The 20,417-nt window shown below is 45.4% G+C and overlaps 2 protein-coding genes across 5 annotated transcripts; both read right to left on the reverse strand.

The window, feature by feature from the left end:
* Positions 1-285: 285 nt before the first annotated feature.
* Positions 286-8,988, reverse strand: LOC124174499 (potassium voltage-gated channel protein Shaw-like). Of its 3 annotated transcripts, none has more exons than XM_046553710.1 (5): positions 8,673-8,988; positions 7,375-7,733; positions 5,304-5,498; positions 3,039-4,038; positions 286-1,572 (listed from the first exon to the last, which is right to left on the reverse strand). In XM_046553710.1, the coding sequence occupies exons 2-5, from the start codon at positions 7,699-7,701 to the stop codon at positions 1,508-1,510; spliced, it is 1,587 nt and encodes a 528-aa protein (XP_046409666.1). In that variant the 5' UTR covers positions 7,702-7,733; positions 8,673-8,988; the 3' UTR covers positions 286-1,507. The 3 variants fall into 3 exon arrangements, with proteins under 3 accessions (XP_046409666.1, XP_046409667.1, XP_046409665.1); XM_046553711.1 differs by lacking the exon at positions 8,673-8,988 and adding an exon at positions 7,814-8,208; XM_046553709.1 differs by lacking the exon at positions 8,673-8,988 and having other exon boundaries at positions 3,039-4,023; positions 7,375-7,755.
* Positions 8,989-12,067: 3,079 nt separating this feature from the next.
* LOC124174500 (potassium voltage-gated channel protein Shaw-like) lies at positions 12,068-18,795 on the reverse strand. Of its 2 annotated transcripts, XM_046553713.1 has the most exons (7): positions 17,629-18,795; positions 15,314-15,742; positions 14,847-15,134; positions 13,659-13,868; positions 13,335-13,526; positions 12,388-12,679; positions 12,068-12,298 (listed from the first exon to the last, which is right to left on the reverse strand). In XM_046553713.1, the coding sequence occupies exons 1-6, from the start codon at positions 17,905-17,907 to the stop codon at positions 12,434-12,436; spliced, it is 1,644 nt and encodes a 547-aa protein (XP_046409669.1). In that variant the 5' UTR covers positions 17,908-18,795; the 3' UTR covers positions 12,068-12,298; positions 12,388-12,433. The 2 variants fall into 2 exon arrangements, with proteins under 2 accessions (XP_046409669.1, XP_046409668.1); XM_046553712.1 differs by having other exon boundaries at positions 12,068-12,679.
* Positions 18,796-20,417: the final 1,622 nt, after the last annotated feature.

Genomic DNA, 20,417 nt, shown 5'->3' on the forward strand with positions numbered 1-20,417 from the left:
TCGCGGTGCGATCGTCAATTTACGCAGATATTTCGTCATATACATAATATGTACGTATATATGGATGTATAAACACGTGCATACACGTGTAGGGTACGATGTTTGTTATAAATCGAGCCCGGATTCTATTATACGGTTCGGTATAATTTTGATAAAATTTGATAAAAATTGGAAGTATATTACTATAGAATAGATTTAACGTTATATACTTGACTAAATTCCAATCGGTGCATTTTCTCATTTTGTTTGTTATTTGCTTTTTTTTGTATGTTACTGTTTGCTTGGTTTTTTTTTTCTTTTTTTGATTTCTTTTAATTTTTTGTCATTTTTTTCGACGTTTTTTCTGTGTTATATTTCTTACCCGAATATTCCATTGTTCCCTTTATTCATTGTTCCCTTTATTTAAAATGCACTCGCCAACCAGCAATATTATATATGTATAATTTAACATTTAATCAGTATAAATACAAATATAAAAAAACATCGGACTGTTCGCCTTATAACAATTTCACGATAGGTACTTCTTTCTTCGCATTCTTCTACGTACCATCTCTCTTTCTCTCTCTCTCTCTCTTTCTTTCTTTCTCTTTCTCTCTCTAGCTTTACGTGCACGCCTTAATTGTCGCGCAGAGCTATATGTATAATATGTGTGTTTATGTACAGCAACGGCCTATCTCTCTTCCGGTCATAACTCGACTCAAAACAATCAACGGAATTCCCGTTCTTCCATGGTGCAGGTTGCAGGTTTCAAGGATTATATTAAGTCGTAATGAAAAATGTTAATTGCAGCGGGACAGGGGCGGATACAAGAAGTGGTCTGGGGGGTGGGTGGGGGGGGGGGCATTTGAATTGGTCCCGGCGGCATCAGGGTGCGCAAAGTGATATAGCCGCGACTGCGTTGCGGAAATCGTTGCGTATATTTTTCTTGAAATTTCTTGTTATGCATTTACGCTCCTTCGGCGTTTACCTTCCGGCAAAAGGTTTTGAAAACGGCGCTCTGACGAGTTTTCGAACGCAGCCGCGTGAAAGGCGTTAAAAAGGGTCGATTGCGTGGGGCGAAGAGTGGTCGAGGTCAAGGTGGTGGGGCGGGGGCAGGTGAGGGGCAGAGGGTGCTACACGCTACGTGGTCGTGATTGATTCACTGGTCGATCGACGATTGATATAGATTCCGCATTGACCGATCGAATCTTTCGTTATACACAATTGTAACTATTTTTAAACACTTCGTGGCTGATGGGGACGAAGGAATTTCGTCCTTACCCTGTCCCTCGTATTCTAGCGATTCTCAACGCAGATGCATACGTGTAATACAGGCCATCTTCATTTCTCACTCTTTCTCTCATCTTCACAGACGCACACTCACCCGCACGGAAACACACACGCACTCTCGAAATCTCTCTTGCCATCCCTGTTATACCAAATTCTGCGCCCTGTCCAGCCCCCAGTTCTACAAGAAGAGGACTCGCGTTCGAGGTCTCAGCAGCAGATACTCGACTCCTCGTCAACGTTAACCCAAATCTCCGGATGTCTTGGTCCCGTTGGTTCGCAGATTCGAGTTCCTTCGGCCTTCGTCTAGAACCCACGAGAGAAAAGAAAAGAAAACAATCTATAGCAGCCCTTTAACCTTCCCCGCTCACCTTGCACCCTTGAAACACCCTCGTCAACGCCCAACTTTACCCTTTTATCATACGTATCCATGTATGTATATTTTTGCAATTTGCACCTGTATATTTCGACAGTGTTTATGTTTAAACGCCCCGGGAATCTTGTGATTCTATTGACATTGCTTCGGTACGTGTAACTCTGTACCTATGCACATACATCACGTATACCTTGACCGTTGCCGCATGAGGATAGAGTATCCAACATGCCATAATTCCGCATGTTACCCAGGTATACCTATATGCACACTGTAGTGTGCGGCCTGGCGATGCTCTATTAGTGCGATATTAATTAGCCAGTCGCGGGAGATGTCAATAAGTAACGCGGTTATCCCGCAGTGGCTCCGATTACCTGCTTGACCTTCGATTATGAATATTGGAAGTAACTCCGAACACAGGGCTAACGTCGTAGGTCACTTTGTATAAATTGAGTGCAAACTTGCGGACGAAGCGCGTCAAACCCAATTAACAAAATGCCATCTTTCGAAGATGATGCTGTTACCGCGAGCCCCTTAGCTCTGCGACTAATTGGTTGGAAGGTTCTGAAATGTCCATAATCCACGGACTTTCAGTGATGTGGGAATTTAGTTTATTCGAAATTCACAATATCTCGTGGCGTTCGCAGTCAGCTTTGCTTTATGCCTTACCACTGATGATACATTTTTTATAATAATTCTCGAACAGGCCGCACACACGGAAGCATTCATGTGTAGTATATGAATGAAGGTACACGAGTACGAACTAATTGAGGTACAAAGATTATTCGACTCGGTGAATTGTACTTACTTATGTCTATTTGCCCCAGCTTACAAAACCCAAAAACTGATTGAAGTAGATGGGCAAATTGCATATCATTTGAGTGATTTTATACTTGAATTTTATATCTGCAATTCAGCCGATGACTTCATGTGTAAAGGCCAACGATTTGGTGATGAGTTCTATTTAACAGTAATTTCGTATTTCTCGTTCCCGTCAGGTAGTGAAGTTTGAGGAAAAGTATACAAGTGAATAAAGCGGAGTGTCTAATGTACGTGTAATAAATCGACTTCAATCTGTAAGATAATTATCTATAGAATACAAACGTTACGCATGTGATCACGCCACGCGTGATTCCCTCTCTGTATATTTAACGTTAATTGTAAGTAGAACAGTTTTTACGGACGAAAAGTTTAACTTAGTTAACTTTCTAGGGTTACAAGCTCTATTGACTAAACGCCACGAATCCGTGCAATAACTTTCATTTGTGCGGTGTAACTATTAAATAGAAGCTGCAGTTCCGTGGCCGGTAGAACACAAAGTGAATTTTGGCTCGCGCAAAGTTCGACAAAAGGTAACGCGAATTCGCACGGAGCACTCACTCCTCCAGCATGCTCTTACCTGCTTTAGTGGCGAACGGGTCCTTTGGATGATTCGTCTTGATAGCGTTCATCCGTCTGTTTTGCACCCCGGGTGGCCCCCCGCCGCCGCAGCCCCCCGGGGGAAGCAGGGCAGCCTGTTGACCACATCCAGGAACACCTCCTCCCGGACCTCCGGTCGGCGGGGCGCCGGGCGCTCTGACCCGCGGCTGCTCGACGGGAAGCACACGGCGTCTCTTTTTCGGGAGCTTTGCACGGGCTTGCGTGTGGCTGTAGTACATTGCGAAGTTGCTGACTATGACGGGGACCGGGAGGGCGATCGTTAGCACACCGGCGAGGGCGCAGAGAGCGCCAACGAACATCCCGACGTACGTCTTCGGCACCATGTCTCCGTAACCGACGGTGGTCATGGTGACCAGAGCCCACCACAACCCGAGCGGTATGCTTTTGAAGTCGTTCTTCGGGTTGTACTGAATCCTCTCAGCGTAGTAGACGAGGCTTGCGAATATAACAATGCCGAGAACAAGGAAGAAGACCAGGAGGGTCAGCTCCTTCGCGGACGCCCGGAAGGTTTGGATCAGGATCTTGAGCCCCGAGGAGTGCCTCGTCAATTTGAACAGTCTCATGATTCTGATAATACTGAAAAACTCGAGGATGTCCGCGTTCTCCAGATGCGCGGCGAACTTCTGGAGGGCGAGGTCTATGTAGAAGCTCAGAGTTGCTATCATGTCGATTAGGTTCACCGAACTTTTTATGAACTCGCATCTGTTGGGGCTCGCCACAATGCGTATCACGAACTCTAGGGTGAACCACGCGTTGCATACGCACTCGATGTAGAAAAACGCGTCGTGGGCATTCGTTTGCGTCTTTTCCAACGCCCAGGACGTCTTGTTCCCGATGTACACCGTATTGTTTACTATCACTGGCACCCGCATGTCCGGGTGAGTTTTCAGGCAGAACGACAGTATCGACACGCATATGAAGAATACGGAAATCACACCGATGATCTGCAACACGGGAGACTAAATTGTATTTCCTCATGTATCTTCAGAGTTGAGTGCCTACTCTGCTCAATGGGGTGAAAACTTTTAACATCATCAGCTATTGTCCTTGAGTGGATCGGGCGGAATTGTCGAGACCAAGCTGAAGCTGAACATCTGAGAGTACGCGCCTGTCGCCAGTTAGATTCTCTAGGGAGACAAGGTTATTTGATTCGCAATGAACGACCCCTCAAGGGCGGTGAGCCGTGAGATGCCGCCGACTCAAAGACGACAAATGCATATCTATTTGCGGACGGTTGTTATTCAAATCACGCGAGAATATCATGGAAATGGGAGGCTTGTGGAGCAGAGCTCGATTTTCACTGAACCGGGACTTGAATATGTTTGACTCCTCAATTTACAAACAATGTATTCATTTAACAATATGCTGCGTCGGCTTATTGAAAAAATTATTGCAAGAAATGCCCGTTAAAAACTCGTTACATCACACAGAGAGAAACGTTAAACAAGTCAGAAACGAGAAGAAAGAAACTGTAATTAACCACAAGCTACTTGAAAATTGCCTTACGACAGTTCTAAGAAGTAAGATTATAATTCACCCGATGCTTCTAATTCTGCGATCCTTCTTTGGTTCACCTTTTTTCACGTATCTTCATCATGTCTGTTCACCAATTTGCAAAATAGTTACTAGTTCTTTACCTTTTACTAAAAAACCAGACCACGATGAGGATCCGAAAATTTCAACCCATGCGTACAATTCTCGTATCATTTGTCTGCAATCATCTTCAAGATGTTTCACTAACGCTGTTTCAAACGGTTTACATTCGTTTACGAATTGAGTTGAAGGCTACGAACGTGCCGTCCGAAGATGAAAACGAACGTAGCTGCCAAAATTTTACGTTATGTCAGTGACAAATACGTTCAAAGGCACCAAATATTAATCTCACAGTAGTCTTTCTTAGCTAATTGCACCTGCGATTTACATGCAGCCTATAGTTCCAAGAGATCAAAAACGATCGATTGTATGGATAGGTATAAATTGTAACGAAAGAAAGAACAACGAAAAATTTTCACCGTCAAGTAGCTGCTGCAAAGGGTTACTTTGGGAAATGCGTAATTACGTATTGTATGTAATTACTGGGTTGACGATAGCTAATATCGGGACATTATGTGTAATTGGACCAGCAAACTATGTTAATTTCAAGAGCTTTCAGAGTATATTGACAAAGTTCCGTTTAGCGAGACCGGCATCTTCGCATCAATACAACTCAGCCCAACCTACCTACCTTCGCAGCGTTTGAGGAGTAGGGCTCGTCAAAGAGGGACCACATCTTCGGTTTGAGCCTCTGCCACCATGAAAGTGTTCCCTCGTAGTAGTCTTCCTCGAAGCCAAACTTCCTTGCGAGTTCTTCGTCGCTCGGTTTATCTGTGTCAAGGTCCAATCGGTCCAGGACGGCTAGTGTCTCCTGAGTATCCCGATGCTAAAATCGGAAAGAGCTGTTCAAAGAAAGCTATTAAACAATCTCAAGGGGATGGCAAAAGATGCAAATAACTTTCTTTTGCCATTTTTATACCTGTTATACAATGCAGATTGGGTGTCCGCGGGCTTTCTTACGTCTACAAAGTAAACTTTATTTTATACGTACACCATCGTCCGCACTAAGCGTGAAAGCAGTTTCTTTTGCTCCATTTGAGCTGACGTTACCGGTAAACCGAAGATCATGAATCACTGCATTATCGGGAAAAGTACTTGGAGCATACCTGCGCTAACGTCTTTGCGAATTTCTCGAACAATGTAATCGCTGTTTTTATGCTCCTGGCATAGTAAGGTGGCAATTCCCTTGTTACGAATATGCTCTTTAAAGATAGTCCTGATCTAACATTCGTTCTGATTTATGGCCTGGTTATGCATCGTATCGTACCCCTACATCTCTCGTCTGGAGAGAAAAAAGTGTTATACCGAGTCGGATGGGTTGTAAATAGACCGTCTCACGCGGCTAACATTTTTTTAACAATAAGAACCGCTTTGCGTGCAGTACAGAATAACTTTCTGGTCCCTGATCTATTTTCTTTCTAGCGCGGTCAATCGATACCTGGGACGGTACAACGTTGCGGAGTCCGCCGCTGGCGTTGAAATATACTACAGGTGTATATATGTACATCACCTGTGCACGTTAGCCGAGAGTTAGATCAAGCTCAGTTTGAGGAAAACCGTTAAATACGCCAGAGAGTAGCTGTGTAACGGTTAAATACCGCCGTGAAACGCAACAAGACCATGATTGCGGAATTTGCGGGTCTCGCTCAAGTATGTACGATGCAAAAATCTGGACGATCTGCAAGTCCTCTAGACAAGATAAAGTTTTCACCAAAACAGAATTAACTGACGTTTTGGTTCGTCACGTCAGCTGTTGTGGGATCCAAGTTCCAGGAAAGTTTCCGAAACCAATAGTGAGATAATCGAGCATGCTTAAGTCCGTATCAGAATGTAAACTCGCAGAACGCCGACTGTAATTGAAACTATTTATGCTGCTAGCAATAAATATTGCAGAAATGTAGTTTCCATTCTCAGACATAAGATTTTATCTCTTCACTCTTTTTTTACTCGACTCACTTAATCGACTCTGTATAAAATCCGTCTAACATTAGCATATTTGAAACATGGCTTCGGTCTACGAGTTAATCCGAATAGCATCTTACTCTGTTGAAACCATAATAACGTCAATTAATGAGTAAACTTTCATCGACAATAGCAGACGCGGTTCACTAATGATCAAACAATGAAATTTGCATCGAAAACGCTGGAGGGTCGTAAAAAGTTTTTGAAAAGTTCTCTTTAAAGCTGTCGCTTGCAGTAATGGTGAAGGTGTTGAAATTTCCGCGAGAGTTATCTGGCGTGGAAGAGCGGCAAGGGTCAAGTTTGACAACGACGCTTCCCAGAATAGAGTGATGTGGGTTTTAGACGGTCGCGAAATCACAGAAGGAACATTTAATTGTCCTTACGGGTTCGTGGATTTAGGGTTTCAGGGAGCGTCGATTCGAAGTATAACGATTGAGTCGGTGAGTGCAAAATCAAACCTATCTACCCTAAGCAAACAAGTGAACACCGAAATAACGGGCCGGTCGATTCTCGAAAGCTCTGTCGTGCGGAATTTGATATATTTTTTTTTTATCTTTCTTCCGTTCTTCGCTAAGAGTTAATGAAAAATTCATCGCTGTTGAAATTGGCGGGCAATCTTTTGACGTTCATTTGCACAACGGAGTCAAATCAAGTCATGCAAATGCCTCTTGATGTGTAATTGCGACGAAGGATAACGAGGAGGAAGACGGATCTCCGAAAGAGGCCCGCGTAGATTATACCTGCGTGTACGTCATCCAACAGCAGGGCTCAACCTGGTTCGAATCGAGGCCCCAGAACTCGAGTTCCTCCTCGAAGAGGGGCCCGCACACATCGGTCGGATAGTGCAGCTTCCCGGTCCGGTAATAGTTGAGGACCTGGGCGAAGACACCGGGATGTCGATCGAAGAAGTACTCGTTCAGGATGGGGTCGTAGTTAGCCAGTGCCTCGGTCAACCGGGAGAGTCGGGTTGCTGGGATCTTCTTAAGGGTCGCCTTGTACGTCTCGTGGCGGATGCCCCCCACATTGAGAACCACGCGGTTCTCCGCGTCCATGTTGATCAGGTTCATACTGATCACGGCTCTGGTAGCGCCGATCCCACCTGCAACAACCAATCCGTATCTCTATACTCACGTATTTCATCAGCCATATATCACACTGACGAGCGTATAACATGCATACCTAATTATAACACACGAGTCTAGCCACCCTTCGTCTATAAATTGTTCCCCACACCGTGGCTCGGGCTCTTCTTCGAACAGGTCACGCGGAAATACCCGCTGAATAATTTTCATACCGAGCGAAGTCCGCGCCTCCCGTTGATTGGGATTGAAATCTGATTGAAATCAAGGGATGCGGCGAGGCGGAACTCGTCAATCGAACTGAATACAGATAAAAGGATTATAAAACTCGGTCCGCGATGTCACGCTCCTCCTCTTTTTGCTCCGTCTTCGATCGCTTTTCCCGATTTTGTTTCTAAACCTGCAGCAGACTTAACCGAACGATTTCACGCTAACGGGCACACCTGAAAACATAATTGAGGGTTGCGTGCGCGTGTCATCTCAGACAAAAACGGCCATGCAGAGAGTTTGGAAGCTGGGTGGGAGAGATGTCGCGGCCTTCGACGTCGCGTCTGCAGGTCGGACGCCTTGACGGACGGTCAATTCTCGTGGAAGGCTCACCACGTTCCCGCGGTGCGCGGTGTGACCCCCGTTCCAGGGCGAGCGCGCCTGACAGCGAGCGATCGAAACCTCCTCCTTCACCCGTGACGTCACACTCTCGCCGTGCCGAGGCAGCGCGCGCGGAATCGATATCGTGCGTGCACGCACGCGAGCCAACCGATAACCCTAATCTGCCTTGGTCACCCTAATCACCCTGCACGTAGCGCACGACTCGGTACTACCGGGCGAAAGCGCTATTCGAGTTCCATCTACGCAGGGACGAAATGGCGGGTAAATATACCCGGTACGAGGCTGAAAAGGGCACGGTGAAATCCGGAAGGTTGCCGCAGCGATTCGCCTCGGCACCTTTCTCTACGCACCCTTAGCTCTTTCATGACCAGCATATCCTCCGCGACATCTCAGCGGCTCCGTCCTCTTCTCATGACAAGCACCTGGCGCCGGCACGGCACCGGTGCGGCACCGGCACGGCAGCTAGCCTCGTTTTTCCCCAACGTAGGGATTCCGTCGGCGAATTTATTCCGCGATTCACTTCACTGAACGGACGCGGATTCCCAAAGCCTTCCGCTCTTCAACAACTCGTCGTGTGCCGAGATATTAACTCCGCGGCTCACCGCTGGTTACTCGGCAACGACAACGACGCGCGGTTCATAGTCGGTCTAGTCCCAAACGGCCTCCGGTCGAGCGCAGACTAAACTGACCCCGACGGTGAGCGACGGCGCCGCGGGGTCCCGGGGGACGAAGGAGGGCGTCTCGACGCGCAAACTCGACGTCGACGTCGTGGTCCGACGTCGCCGTCGCCGTTGCCGCTCACTCCACCGCCACTTCCGTCGACGACCGCATCGCTGACCCACTGCCCCCTCGACTTCCCACCCTTCCGCCCCATGGTGTTACACACCCTGCACCGCGTCGCGTTTTATGTACACGAGGGGCTGTGTGCCTGCCATAAATGGCGTACCCTCTATAAGTCGCGCCTACGCCACCCCCGCACGCTATGAAAACAGCAATATCTGTAACCAAAGCCAGCCGGCCCGAGTGTGCTCTTCTCTGACATGGCGCATAGTTATAATATGTAGAAATGTGTGGGAGCTGGCCGCACGCAGTGTTGGCGGGGCTGCGGAATACGTTAAATTTCGCTGAGGGAGATTTTCATTTCGAGTATTAGGTACCCCGAGTCACCCGCGCCCTAGCCTCGATGTAATCAATCAACCGGCACGATGCATACGATCAAAAATACGTCGATAGCCTACCTATCCGATACGCATCAAGTGGGCAGGCTTTCAACGCGGAGATAAATGACTCGTAACCGTAAGGGGTAGGCAAACGGCCGAGATAACGATGTGCTTCACGAGTCTATACGTCCATGGTTGGGAAAGTTGACGAAATTATAAGATCAGAGGTCAGATTTTACTTCCTCCGATTCGTTCTTGGCCACTCGCCCTTCGCTTGCTGTTCTTACCGTTCACCCGCTGACCCTTGTGCCGTAGGATCGTAGGGGATAACCCGTTTTATCTGACGTTTTACAACCCTTCCGATGGACATTTTTCCAACATTACAGGTTTCGACACGGAACAAGACTCGTCACAGCTTTCCGTATAGATGGTTTTATCCTCGATAAGTATAGGTGACTCGTACATGTGCGGTTGCAGCGGTATATCGACTACCGAGTGTCCTCGCTAAATATTACAGCGGCACCTGATTTTGTTCACTGGGTAATAAAATATGAATATGTGGAGCTCGCCGCTTATAGCTCCGGCGTTTTATGAATTTCTGCACATTAGCGTTGCGCGAGGGCGAAAATTAGTTCGGAGCTCGTAACCTGCACCGGGGGCGAAAATTACATCCTCCGTTACGCTGGAAGAAAGAAAGCAGCTCGGCGAGAAGGGAGCTGGTGAAGAAACGAAGCAGGCAGCAGGAGCCCGATTGCCGGGTGAAACTGAGGCCGGTCGACGCCGAGTGAAGCCGATGAATATACGTGATCAACCTGGCGACGTGTCGGCACGCGGCGTCGTCGGGCCATCAGGGAATACTCGGGGAACTCGCAGGAAACTCGCATCTCGACGCGGATTCCCCGAGTCTCTGCGACGACTTCCTCTCAGGATTTCCCTTTGCCCGACGCGAAGTCAGCTACGAAGAAGCCACGCGCCCCGGTGACGTCAGGTAAATTTCAAAGAAAATACGCGAGGGTGAGGTGGCTCACGGTATCCTGGTGGGGACAGTTGCCTCGAGCAAATGTTCCGCCGGTCGATAGGACGCTTGCGCCCTTCGCACGCGAGGAAACTCTGCCTATGTGCCGCAGCTTTTAACCGTCTATACCTATAACCGTATACCGTAGACTAGCTGCTGCAACATAAAAGTGTCGGTATAGGCTGAGATCCCGCCCGTGAGTGGGCGCGGAGCACCGCACTGTAGATTATTGCCGAACCGAAATGTTATTCAAGCTCGATTTTATCATACTAATCCAGAACGTCAAGTTCGTTCCTCGAGACTTCGACTCCGAAATAGCTTGATCTTATTAACAATTATCGTCACTTTATTCCAGTACTTATATACCGGATGTACGCTGACTGAAATTATTATTATTATTGATTTTCCGACAATGTTATCGGCTTCCTTAAACGTGGTGGGTGTAATTACCGCTTTGCCGAGTGACACGGCCGCGCCAGAAGCGACAGAGCATTAATCAGTAATGAGGTCATTAATCACCCCCGCGCATAAGATGTTATTATTTACCGTCTGATTCTGGCACGGAGATAATATGCGCGCTCGGTGTACCTACCTGTGCGAGAGTGAAAAAGGCTCTGTTTAATAAACTACAATCTTCATTCAGGTGCAGTGACCTGGACAACCGGCTGCAAGCTACGTATTAAAAATTGATATACCTATAGGCGACACCGGTTTCCTCAGCACAGTTCGGTAAACACCATCAGGCAGGATTGCAACATTTTTCATTCAAGAGTTCGGCAGTGGAACAGAATTTGTTGTGCTTAATTAATATTTTGATAAAGGTGCATATGTACTCCGGAGTCGCATTTGTTTTTAGGACCGTACGTACTGCAGTCGAATTCCTTCGGTTTTTCGGTTTGTTTCTAGTCCAGTAAAATATTTCTTTTTTAATATTTCGCGCTCGAAGTCTTTCGGAAAAGAATGCGATCTTACAGAGCGACGGAATTTTTTCCGAACAATAAAACACTACCATAATACATTAACTGAATTAGATTTTCTGCAGGTTACGCAAAACATTGAACTTTATATTTCCCCCAAAACCCGTTCTGATTTTGGAATTTAAATTTTACGTAAGAACGGTACGTGGGACTACGCCAACAGTCAACTCGCTCCAAAGCGGATGTTTAACAAACGCTTTTGAAACCTATTCGTTCGCGGTTCTAGAAACGAAGAGGAAGCATAACAAGAGGCGTAAATATAGAGCTACGGGGAATCGGGATAGCTATGTGTATAAGTTGAAATTGGTAGGCGAAACATGTATGCGATGGAAATTCGTCGTAATAATTACCTTTGGTAGCCAGTTTATGACTACACAGCAGCCAGAAGCGAAGGGAATCGAGTTACAGCCACATGATTGCGTATCAATTGACGAAACAGCCCATTTACGTGGCTTTCAGTCGCGACGTTTTCACCAGTCTCGATCGTCGGTGAAATGATACTGGCAGATTATACGCACGTGACCAGAGTTCTGACGTCTCTGCAGCTCTTACGTTCAATCCTGTGGCACCGAGTTGGTCCGCGATGTTTTTTCTACCATTCAAACTCTGGCACGGTAGTCAGGGAAGTTGAATTACATCAAGACATTCATTTATACATTAAACGATAACACGAACTGTTTGGGATTACTTGTCAATTTTTCATCACCATATATCCTTGACTTTCAAACCACGTGTGTTACTTCTCTGGGCTCTCATCTCTCCTGTTTATAGTACAAGTCATCCGTAACTTCAGGCATACATGTCTACTCATTCAATGAAAATAACTGAAAGAAAAACTAAACATTGATGAAAATTCATCTGAATCCTGAAACGCGAACGTCACGTTTCGCACAAGCAAATCTGTCTTACTAACATTTCTCTTGTGTGCTAATGAATCAAAATCGCCGTCATCTAGCTGGTTACAATGATAAAGTAGGGTCGCATGCATCCGAACGAATTGCGGATGAATGGGAGGCTGATTTTTGAGGTTCAATGTCAGATGTTTCTACGGTCTCTGCAGTCTTCCCCTTTTCTAGATTCAACTCTTCGGGTGAACAGTCCTTGGAATTGTTGTTCGTGATCTGGATCGCTGTGAATTCCTTCTGCTCAGATGGCATAGTCGTAGCTCTTGGCCGAATCTCTGCTAGATTCGCCAAAATCTGTGGCTGAAAATTCCAAAAGCAGAAGCGAATGATTTTCCATAATTCGATAATTACACGAAAAATAATTTATAATATTACGCAATAGAATCTCTTGTAAAATTACGAAAGTCATTATTCGCACACGATCGAATGGAATAGCCATCGAAACTGTGTCGAGACGAGAGTGAACGAATCCTTCTAGAGGTTTCTATTATCCTCTTAGACTAACCCTCCGTCTGTTACCTCTTCATTGTGTGAGCACTAGAGTTCTAATCTTTTTCACATATGAAAAATTTATTGCGAAAATTCAGCGGGGGTCGCAAGATGTTAGAGGGTGTTCAAGGCAGTGGTAAGGGCAAATTAATGCGACGTTGTCGAGCGGCGCTGATCGCTATATAGTCGTCAACGTTTTATATAGCTTATTCCCTCGCCCCTTGTGCGTATTCGTCGTTAAACAATTTCATCGTTGTATGGGCAGTGACCCGTTTTATGACCGAGTCAATTTCACTCCAGGAGACGTCTGCTGCCGTTAATCGTACTTCCATCGTCGGTCATGTTGCGATCCACACTTATCGTAACGGCTACTACGTTGGCCGAGTAATTTTGACACCAATTTCAATCTTGCATCACGGCGACAGAGTAACGAGCTGATAAACCAATGTGTATAAAAACAATTTACCTGCAGTTGCAGGAAAGTATCGATCCCGATGGTGGCCGGTCGAGGCATTAGGGGAGCCGTGAACCTCGGCAATGTGTTCACGAAGTCTTGATTTTGAATGGTGGTATTTTGATGAGGCTTGTGATGTCTGTTTCTGCGCGGTGCTTCTGCTGGCAAAACTCTTCGTCTTTGCTTCGGTAATTTGCTGCGAGCCTAAGGAGGAAGCATGAGCATTTTTTTGGGCATAAAAATAAAAGTAACTTTGAAACTGCATGCAATTTCATACGAAACGATAGTTAGATATATCGTGATTATGGCATAGAGTGCAGTGCCACCGAAGCTCACCTGCGTGTGGGAATAGAACATCGAGAAGTTGCTGACGATTACCGGTACTGGTAAAGCAATGGTTAATACTCCAGCCAGGGCGCAAAGAGCGCCGACAAATTTTCCAGGAAATGTTTTGGGCGCCATGTCACCGTAACCAACCGTGGTCATCGTTACCAAAGCCCACCAGAGACCCTCGGGAATGCTTTCAAAGTTGTTTCCTGGATTATGCTGGAAAATGAGGCACGAGAGTTCGACTTTGATCTGGGTGATACTCGGTAATAGATCGAGAAAGGGCTCATCTCGAAGTCAATAGAAATGTTTGAATTTGGGTTCGATTCAGCCCCCAGGCGTTTTGGGAACCCAAACACAGTTGAGGGGTAACGCGCTGTCAGATTCAGAAAGCACAGAGTATCGCGTGCGTTCATTTCGAAATTTCGGAGGAATCGCAGAGATTTGTGACTTTCAGATTCAAGCACGAAGTGACGCAGTGCGGTGTTTACGGACTGTTGAACACCGTTGTCGGAGACGCATGGCTTGGGGTACGCGGTGAAACGGTTCTCTATACTCGTAGGGGAGTCGCAACTTTCCGACTATTCAGGGCGTATCAACTCCACGAGTAAAACGTGCGGATCACACGCGGAATGTAGAGGTAGTTGAATGAAGAGAATAACGCGGTAGACTGGAAGTGGAAACTAGTACAAGTAGACTCCGAGGAATTACTCTCAGTTAAAGTAGAAGAAGATACGCAGAGAAGTACGTGGCGAAAGAAAAGCTCCATTTCGCGATAAAAGTTTCATGCGACAAACTCTGGTTGCAGGTTACGGAGCAGCTTAAAATTCGGGGATTTCTTCGAGCGTCGGTACGGAGACTACAGTTTTTGGTAAACAAAGGAATTCCTCACATTTCGCGGCACTGAGAAAGTGCTTCGAGGTCAAGCTAAAAACGCGGTTGTTTATCTTGCGGAAATTTTTAAGAGCTTACAAATTTCGCGGATACCTTCACTCATAAAGCTACATTATGTCCGGAAGAGTTATCGCTTGTATTTTCCTACTTTGTATGTACCTAACATTATACCGGAAGGGTGGTAGAGTCCTAGTTTTGTCATAAAATTCACTTGTTCTATGTGTTTGGTTCGACAAATATGTCGTAATTTTAGTTAGATCTTCTAAATTGATATTTCCTTGTCCTCAATTTGGTGATACGTACCTGAAATCGTTCGGCGTAGTAGACCAGGCTGGCAAACAGTACGATGCCTAGCAGCAGAAAAAAGACCAGGAGGACGAGTTCTCTGGCGGACGCCTTGAAGGTGTGAATCAGAATGCGAAGACCTGGGGAGTGCCGAGTGAGCTTGAACAGTCTAAGAACTCGTACGACTGAGAAGGCTTCCAAAAATTGAACTTGATCGATCATAAACTCCGTGTAGAAGCTCAGGGTTGCTGCGAGGTCGATAAGGTTCACCGGCGACATAGCAAACTGTTTCAAGCTTGGACTGACCTGGGAAATAAAGATAAGAATTAACGCCGCTTGTCCGCTGTGATTGTTCCAGTACGGACGAACGATCATGTAACATGATTTGAGAAAAGAGTGCGACTCTGATCTTCGATTAGTTTTCGTAAAATGACGCGGAAAAAGAAACATCTGGTCATTTGTAAGGAGACGGCGGTTATACGAACCAGACAACGAAGCACTAGCTCGACCGTGAACCAGCCGTTGCAGGCCAATTCCAGGTAGAAGAAAGCCCAATGGGGTTCTGTCGGGTCACGTTGGTTGTCGGTTCTTGTCGTGTCACGTGATACTCTCATGTTTTCGTGTGTTTTCAAGCAAAACGTGATGATGGAAAGGCAGATGAACAGAATCGACGCACAGGCGATCCCCTTGGCTAGCGGCGAGGAATAGGGCTCGTCGAAGATGGCCCAGATACGAGGACGGAGGCATTGCCACTTGGTTAGTCGCCCGGAGTAGTAAGCTTCCTCATACCCGAAGAGGCGCGCTACTTCCTCTTCGCTTGGACGGTCCGTGTCGATGTCCAGCTTGTCCAGGATGGCCAGGGTCGCCTGCGTGTCTCTATGGATGCTGTATGTGCTCCAGCAGCACGGTTCTACCTGTGCGACGATCGGTATCGACCCAACAACACGAGATATTACTGTTCTATTAACTTGAACAAGGTGGAATTTGATTGTAAGTAAATCACGACTAGTGGCACAATGATACAACACTGTTTTTGGTGCTATGATAATTGTTGTACTATCATAATATTTATAGTAAAGAAACGTACCATATGACTGGAAATGGTTACCCTTAACAACGCTGAATCAAGTAACCGTCCACTGATTGATAATTACGGATGCCAGCCCCTCGTTAGCTCGAAGGAGTAATCTTACAAGTACCGAAATATTATTAACTCGGTATCATTTCCGCATGAAGTAATTGGCGAAAATTACAGAGTATGGTCGAAAGATATTTGAGTCACAATTATCGACCACATATTGTGGTGTAACAGGAGACTTGAGATATAAGTGAACGCCATTATTTTAATGGATGGACAATTTACGGACGAGAAGAAAGAGAGTGGAATGAAAAGCCGGAAAGTCAATTACGTAAGCATTATGAACAAACGTACTAAGCAGACAATTGCGCGCATATTTTCAATATGAAGACACTGAATCGGCAGCTCTATAGCTAGGGTTATGGAAGTGGCTAGGGATTCCGCTTGTTTTCATATTCAAGGCTATTATGATCGATCTATTTCTGGATTGACGAAGACCATTTCAAGACGATCCAAAGCTGCAGAACCTGCGGGGACTATTCGCGGTTCGAATGACGTATGACGACGCGACAACGAGTAACGGGGTTCTTTTTGGCGAACTGAAGTTCAGTCAGTTGTAGAAAAAGTAGCAGCAACTTTCCTTTTCCCGTTCGTACAGCCAAGGGTAAAGCAGTCGCGGGGTAATTTGCGTAACAAAACAGGATTCTACACGACTCGAGGAAAAGTTTCTACCAACCATCGCCATTACCTATTATGCAACTTTGATACTGGATTAAATAGTACTAGATCAGATTAAATGGGCTTTCTCGTATTTGAGGATTACCTATATTTAACTCAGAACGAAAAGTTATCTGTATCCAGTTAAAGTGCCCCACTACTGCGAAGCGGACAGTTATATGCCAAGGCAACTGGTTTTGAAGGTTCTGCGTTTTGCGTGGCTGAGGTGAAAGATGAAGAGAAAAAGGCGCGGGCCGCGGTAGCATTAACGACTATTACACGATCGTTTAGCGCTTACGGGGCAAAACGGACATGAAACGAAGACCCGTCGAAGGTTGTTAAGCTGTTCACGCTGTTTGACATTAATCAGGCATCTCTCGCAGTCGCCAGCAGCCTCCAGCGTGCAAGTAATCAGAGACTGTGCCTGCACCCTGTGCAACATGCTCGCAGAGGAGGTTGGATTCATGCAGTGGTTATATACTGCACCGGAATTTATGTCAGTTTAAAATACATCTGCGTCGATACAACAACTTTTTATGACGGCATTAAAAGCTGAACCAAGGTTTTTAATGATCCCCACGCTATTGTACGGCCAAAGTTAGCTAGCTTCAATGTAAATGTAAAACGAATGAAAAAAGAAGACAACGTTATAATAATATTTTGTACACCGTGTATATAGCTCGACGATCATCTTATTTCAATAATAAAAAACCTGCTTCTGTTCTTCGCACGCAATAGTGCGGTCGTTTTATTACACCCTGAATTTACACTATCGTGATATACAAAAAGTCACCGTAAACAAACGCTCGTTGCCTCGAGAATTAGACGAACAAAAATGTAACGCTACTATGCATTAACCGTAGATAACCCTGATCGTTTATTGGCGAATTCAATTTTCTTACTTCTCCATCATTTTCTCCGATTACTCGAATTAAAGTAGATCTGATAAACGTTGGAGGATTTAACGCTGCGTGGTATAAATTGAGCCGATTAACGAAGACGAACCTGGTTAGAGTCGAGGCCCCAGAATTCTAATTCCTCCTCGAAAAGGGGACCGCATACGTCGGTAGGATAGTGCAGCTTCCCTGTACGATAGTAGTTCAGGACCTGAGCAAAGACGCCTGGGTGTCGGTCGAAGAAGTATTCGTTGAGGATGGGGTCGTAGTTTGCCAGAGCTTCCGTTAGCCGCGACAGCCGGGTCGCCGGGATTTTCTTCAAGGTAGTTTTATAAGTTTCATGACGAATCCCTCCGACGTTGAGCACGACGCGATTCACCGCATCCATTGCTTCAAGTGTTTTCACCAAGCATTCAACGAACAGTCAACGTATTTAAAAAAATTGCTCACAATTCCGACACACCGATAAAACGCGGTGGCACATTTTTATTCGTTATGTTTTACGGTTGGTTAAAAAGTCTGTATTGCCCGGGACAATTTTTTTGTTTTACTTCGTAATTAGTTGACGGATAGCGTTCATGTCCAGCTGACAATGTACGATTATATTTTGACCGTTGTAAAATCTCTGCAGACTTGTCGGATGGAAAATAATTTTCAAGTAAAAAGGGAATAATATTTAATAAATTTATCCCGTGTTGAAAGAGTGAAGAAACGCGATCACGATTCTCGCCCAATACGATCCTATATGGTGATAATATATCAGCTTCGCGAATCCAGTAGAAATTTGAAGTAACTTTTTTTATTACTCTCGAGGGAAAGTTAGTCGCGATGGGTTGAAAGCATGAATAGGATCAGGTGTCGGCGATTTTTTTTTTCTCCTCTTCTCTCTTCGTCTTCTACTTGAAGTTTCGCAAAACAAGAAGTCGACTATAAAGTTACGCAATCTCTATGTATGTACAAAGTTCAGGTTCAAGTTTCCGTTCGAGTATTATTATATCTATGCTGCTAAAAGGGCACCGCTGAGGCAACGAATGATTATATCTTTGCTGCAGTGTAAGAAGCGGATATATCTATCGAACAAGCGGTGCTAGAAAATTGATTTAGATTTATCTCTATCCCTTCCCATTTTACTCCAATTCAACCGTAGTCGTCGACGCTGCGAGCGACCCGTCAGCTCGTTCTAAATCACCGCCGAGACACCGACTGTCAAAACCCGACTGAAGATCACTAAAGTGCGGTTATTTTACCGTCTTGCGAACGCATGCTGGATGGGTTGCGTTTGAAAACCGCACTAAACGGTGGCAGATCCGCAAGAGCGTCGATCCCCATCCTCCCCCGCCCCCGGCTTCGCCCTCACCGCCTTTCAGTTCTATAAATTCGACCATGTTTATTTGGCCAGCTAAAGCAGATGGTGGGCATGCCACTGGTTTACGATTAATAAGTTTTTTCCTCCTCTTGCTCGGTCTGCGCATCTCTCGCTTTCTCGTTCGGCAAGTGTCCTTATCGCGTCTCTCGGCATTCCAATCGCGATATCTCTACGTCATCCCCGGAGCCGATTTCCCGTGTTTCCGGCCTAAGACGAGAATTCGCTAAACTTTCCACGGTGGAAATCAGGCGTGCAAATGTTGCTGCAGCGATTCAATCAAATCTGCACTCTATTTAACCCAAGGTGGAATAACGCCGTTATCACTTGACGAATTAGTGCTCGCGCTCCAGCGGCCGCTTGCCATTGCGCGAATCAATATTGCGAAATTTTCAACTTCTTCATAGCTCATCACGCTCAGGCTTGCAGAGTTTTCTCAGGATCTCCGCATGTTATAATGCTGCGTGGGACGCGCACGTTCGTTGAAACAGTGCTGAACAAATATTTATAAAATGTACCTGAATTGAATAGATCTGTCAACGTGGTTCGCCATCTGCAGAAACAATGGCACAGAATACTTGTTCGTCAACTCGAGGTGGGCGTTGGAGCTTCTACAGGGGTAGATAAACGTGTAAAGTTGACGAATGAATCCGGAGAATGGACGAAATGTTTCTTGCCTATGCGGAAGCCGTGCTCAGAATGTACCTACCTAGGTTGCAGAGTGACTTTAAAAGCGTTTCCCTATTCTGGGCGGTGGTTGTAGCACTTTTGGAATAGTCCGAAGACTTTTTTTCCCAAGATAGAAAGATTTCCAATGCAAGAAACGTCCTGAAAGTAGGTCGGCTGTGGTTGTATAATTCACTATGCGGTAAAGCTTGAAAAAAAATTCGTTATACAATTTTTATAGATCCATTGGAATGGAAAATTTGGTACAGCAATAATATTTAGACGATAGGTCAACACTGGGCATATCGCATTCGTTAGATACACTCGGGTAAACAATTTTAATACCGTTATAACTTTTTTTCTTTCCTCGAATTTCATCTTTCTTCCATTTGCCTTTTCTATTTATAAAGCCTCGTGGGCATACCGTGTCCTTTGCACGAGTCATCGCTCCTTTACGATTTCGAAGAAGCTAGAACTTACCTAGGACCGAAGGACGTGATTTGTGAAGGAAAATTTTACTCACGATCCTTCTAGGACGCGGGTGAGCCAACGAGTTTTTCTCTGTTTGTTTCCCTTCCTTACTTTTTTCGTGCTAACGAGAAGAGGTGTTGCGGGTGATTACAACTTGAACGGCACAGTTTCTCTGAACCATAAATTCCGCAAAAAAAAACCTGGTGTTTATTTTAAGATTTGTAATAATAAATGCATTAGCGATTCAAACGAAAATATTGGTATCAAAATTATGAACTGAATAACGATAAAGAGAACGGAAAATTAACAGCCTAGCCCCTAAAGTAAGGATATAAAACGCGTGTAAAATTAAATTGGAATGAAGGGGCTATAATAGCAAATTTAGCAAATTCTATTTA

The sequence above is a fragment of the Neodiprion fabricii genome, chromosome 1 (genome assembly GCF_021155785.1).
Source record: "Neodiprion fabricii isolate iyNeoFabr1 chromosome 1, iyNeoFabr1.1, whole genome shotgun sequence".
Classification (NCBI taxonomy): domain Eukaryota; kingdom Metazoa; phylum Arthropoda; class Insecta; order Hymenoptera; family Diprionidae; genus Neodiprion; species Neodiprion fabricii.

Excerpts from the sequence above, each read along its gene's own strand:
- LOC124174499 (XM_046553710.1), bottom strand. The coding sequence starts at position 7,701 with ATGAACCTGATCAACATGGACGCGGAGAACCGCGTGGTTCTCAATGTG. Across the intron at positions 5,499-7,374 it reads GTTGGATGACGTACACGCAG|CATCGGGATACTCAGGAGAC; the intron begins GTATAATCTACG and ends TTCCGATTTTAG. Across the intron at positions 4,039-5,303 it reads ACTCCTCAAACGCTGCGAAG|TCTCCCGTGTTGCAGATCAT; the intron begins GTAGGTAGGTTG and ends AATACAATTTAG.
- LOC124174500 (XM_046553713.1), bottom strand. The coding sequence starts at position 17,907 with ATGGATGCGGTGAATCGCGTCGTGCTCAACGTCGGAGGGATTCGTCAT. Across the intron at positions 15,743-17,628 it reads GGGGCCTCGACTCTAACCAG|GTAGAACCGTGCTGCTGGAG; the intron begins GTTCGTCTTCGT and ends ATCGTCGCACAG. Across the intron at positions 13,869-14,846 it reads ACTACGCCGAACGATTTCAG|CATAATCCAGGAAACAACTT; the intron begins GTACGTATCACC and ends CTCATTTTCCAG.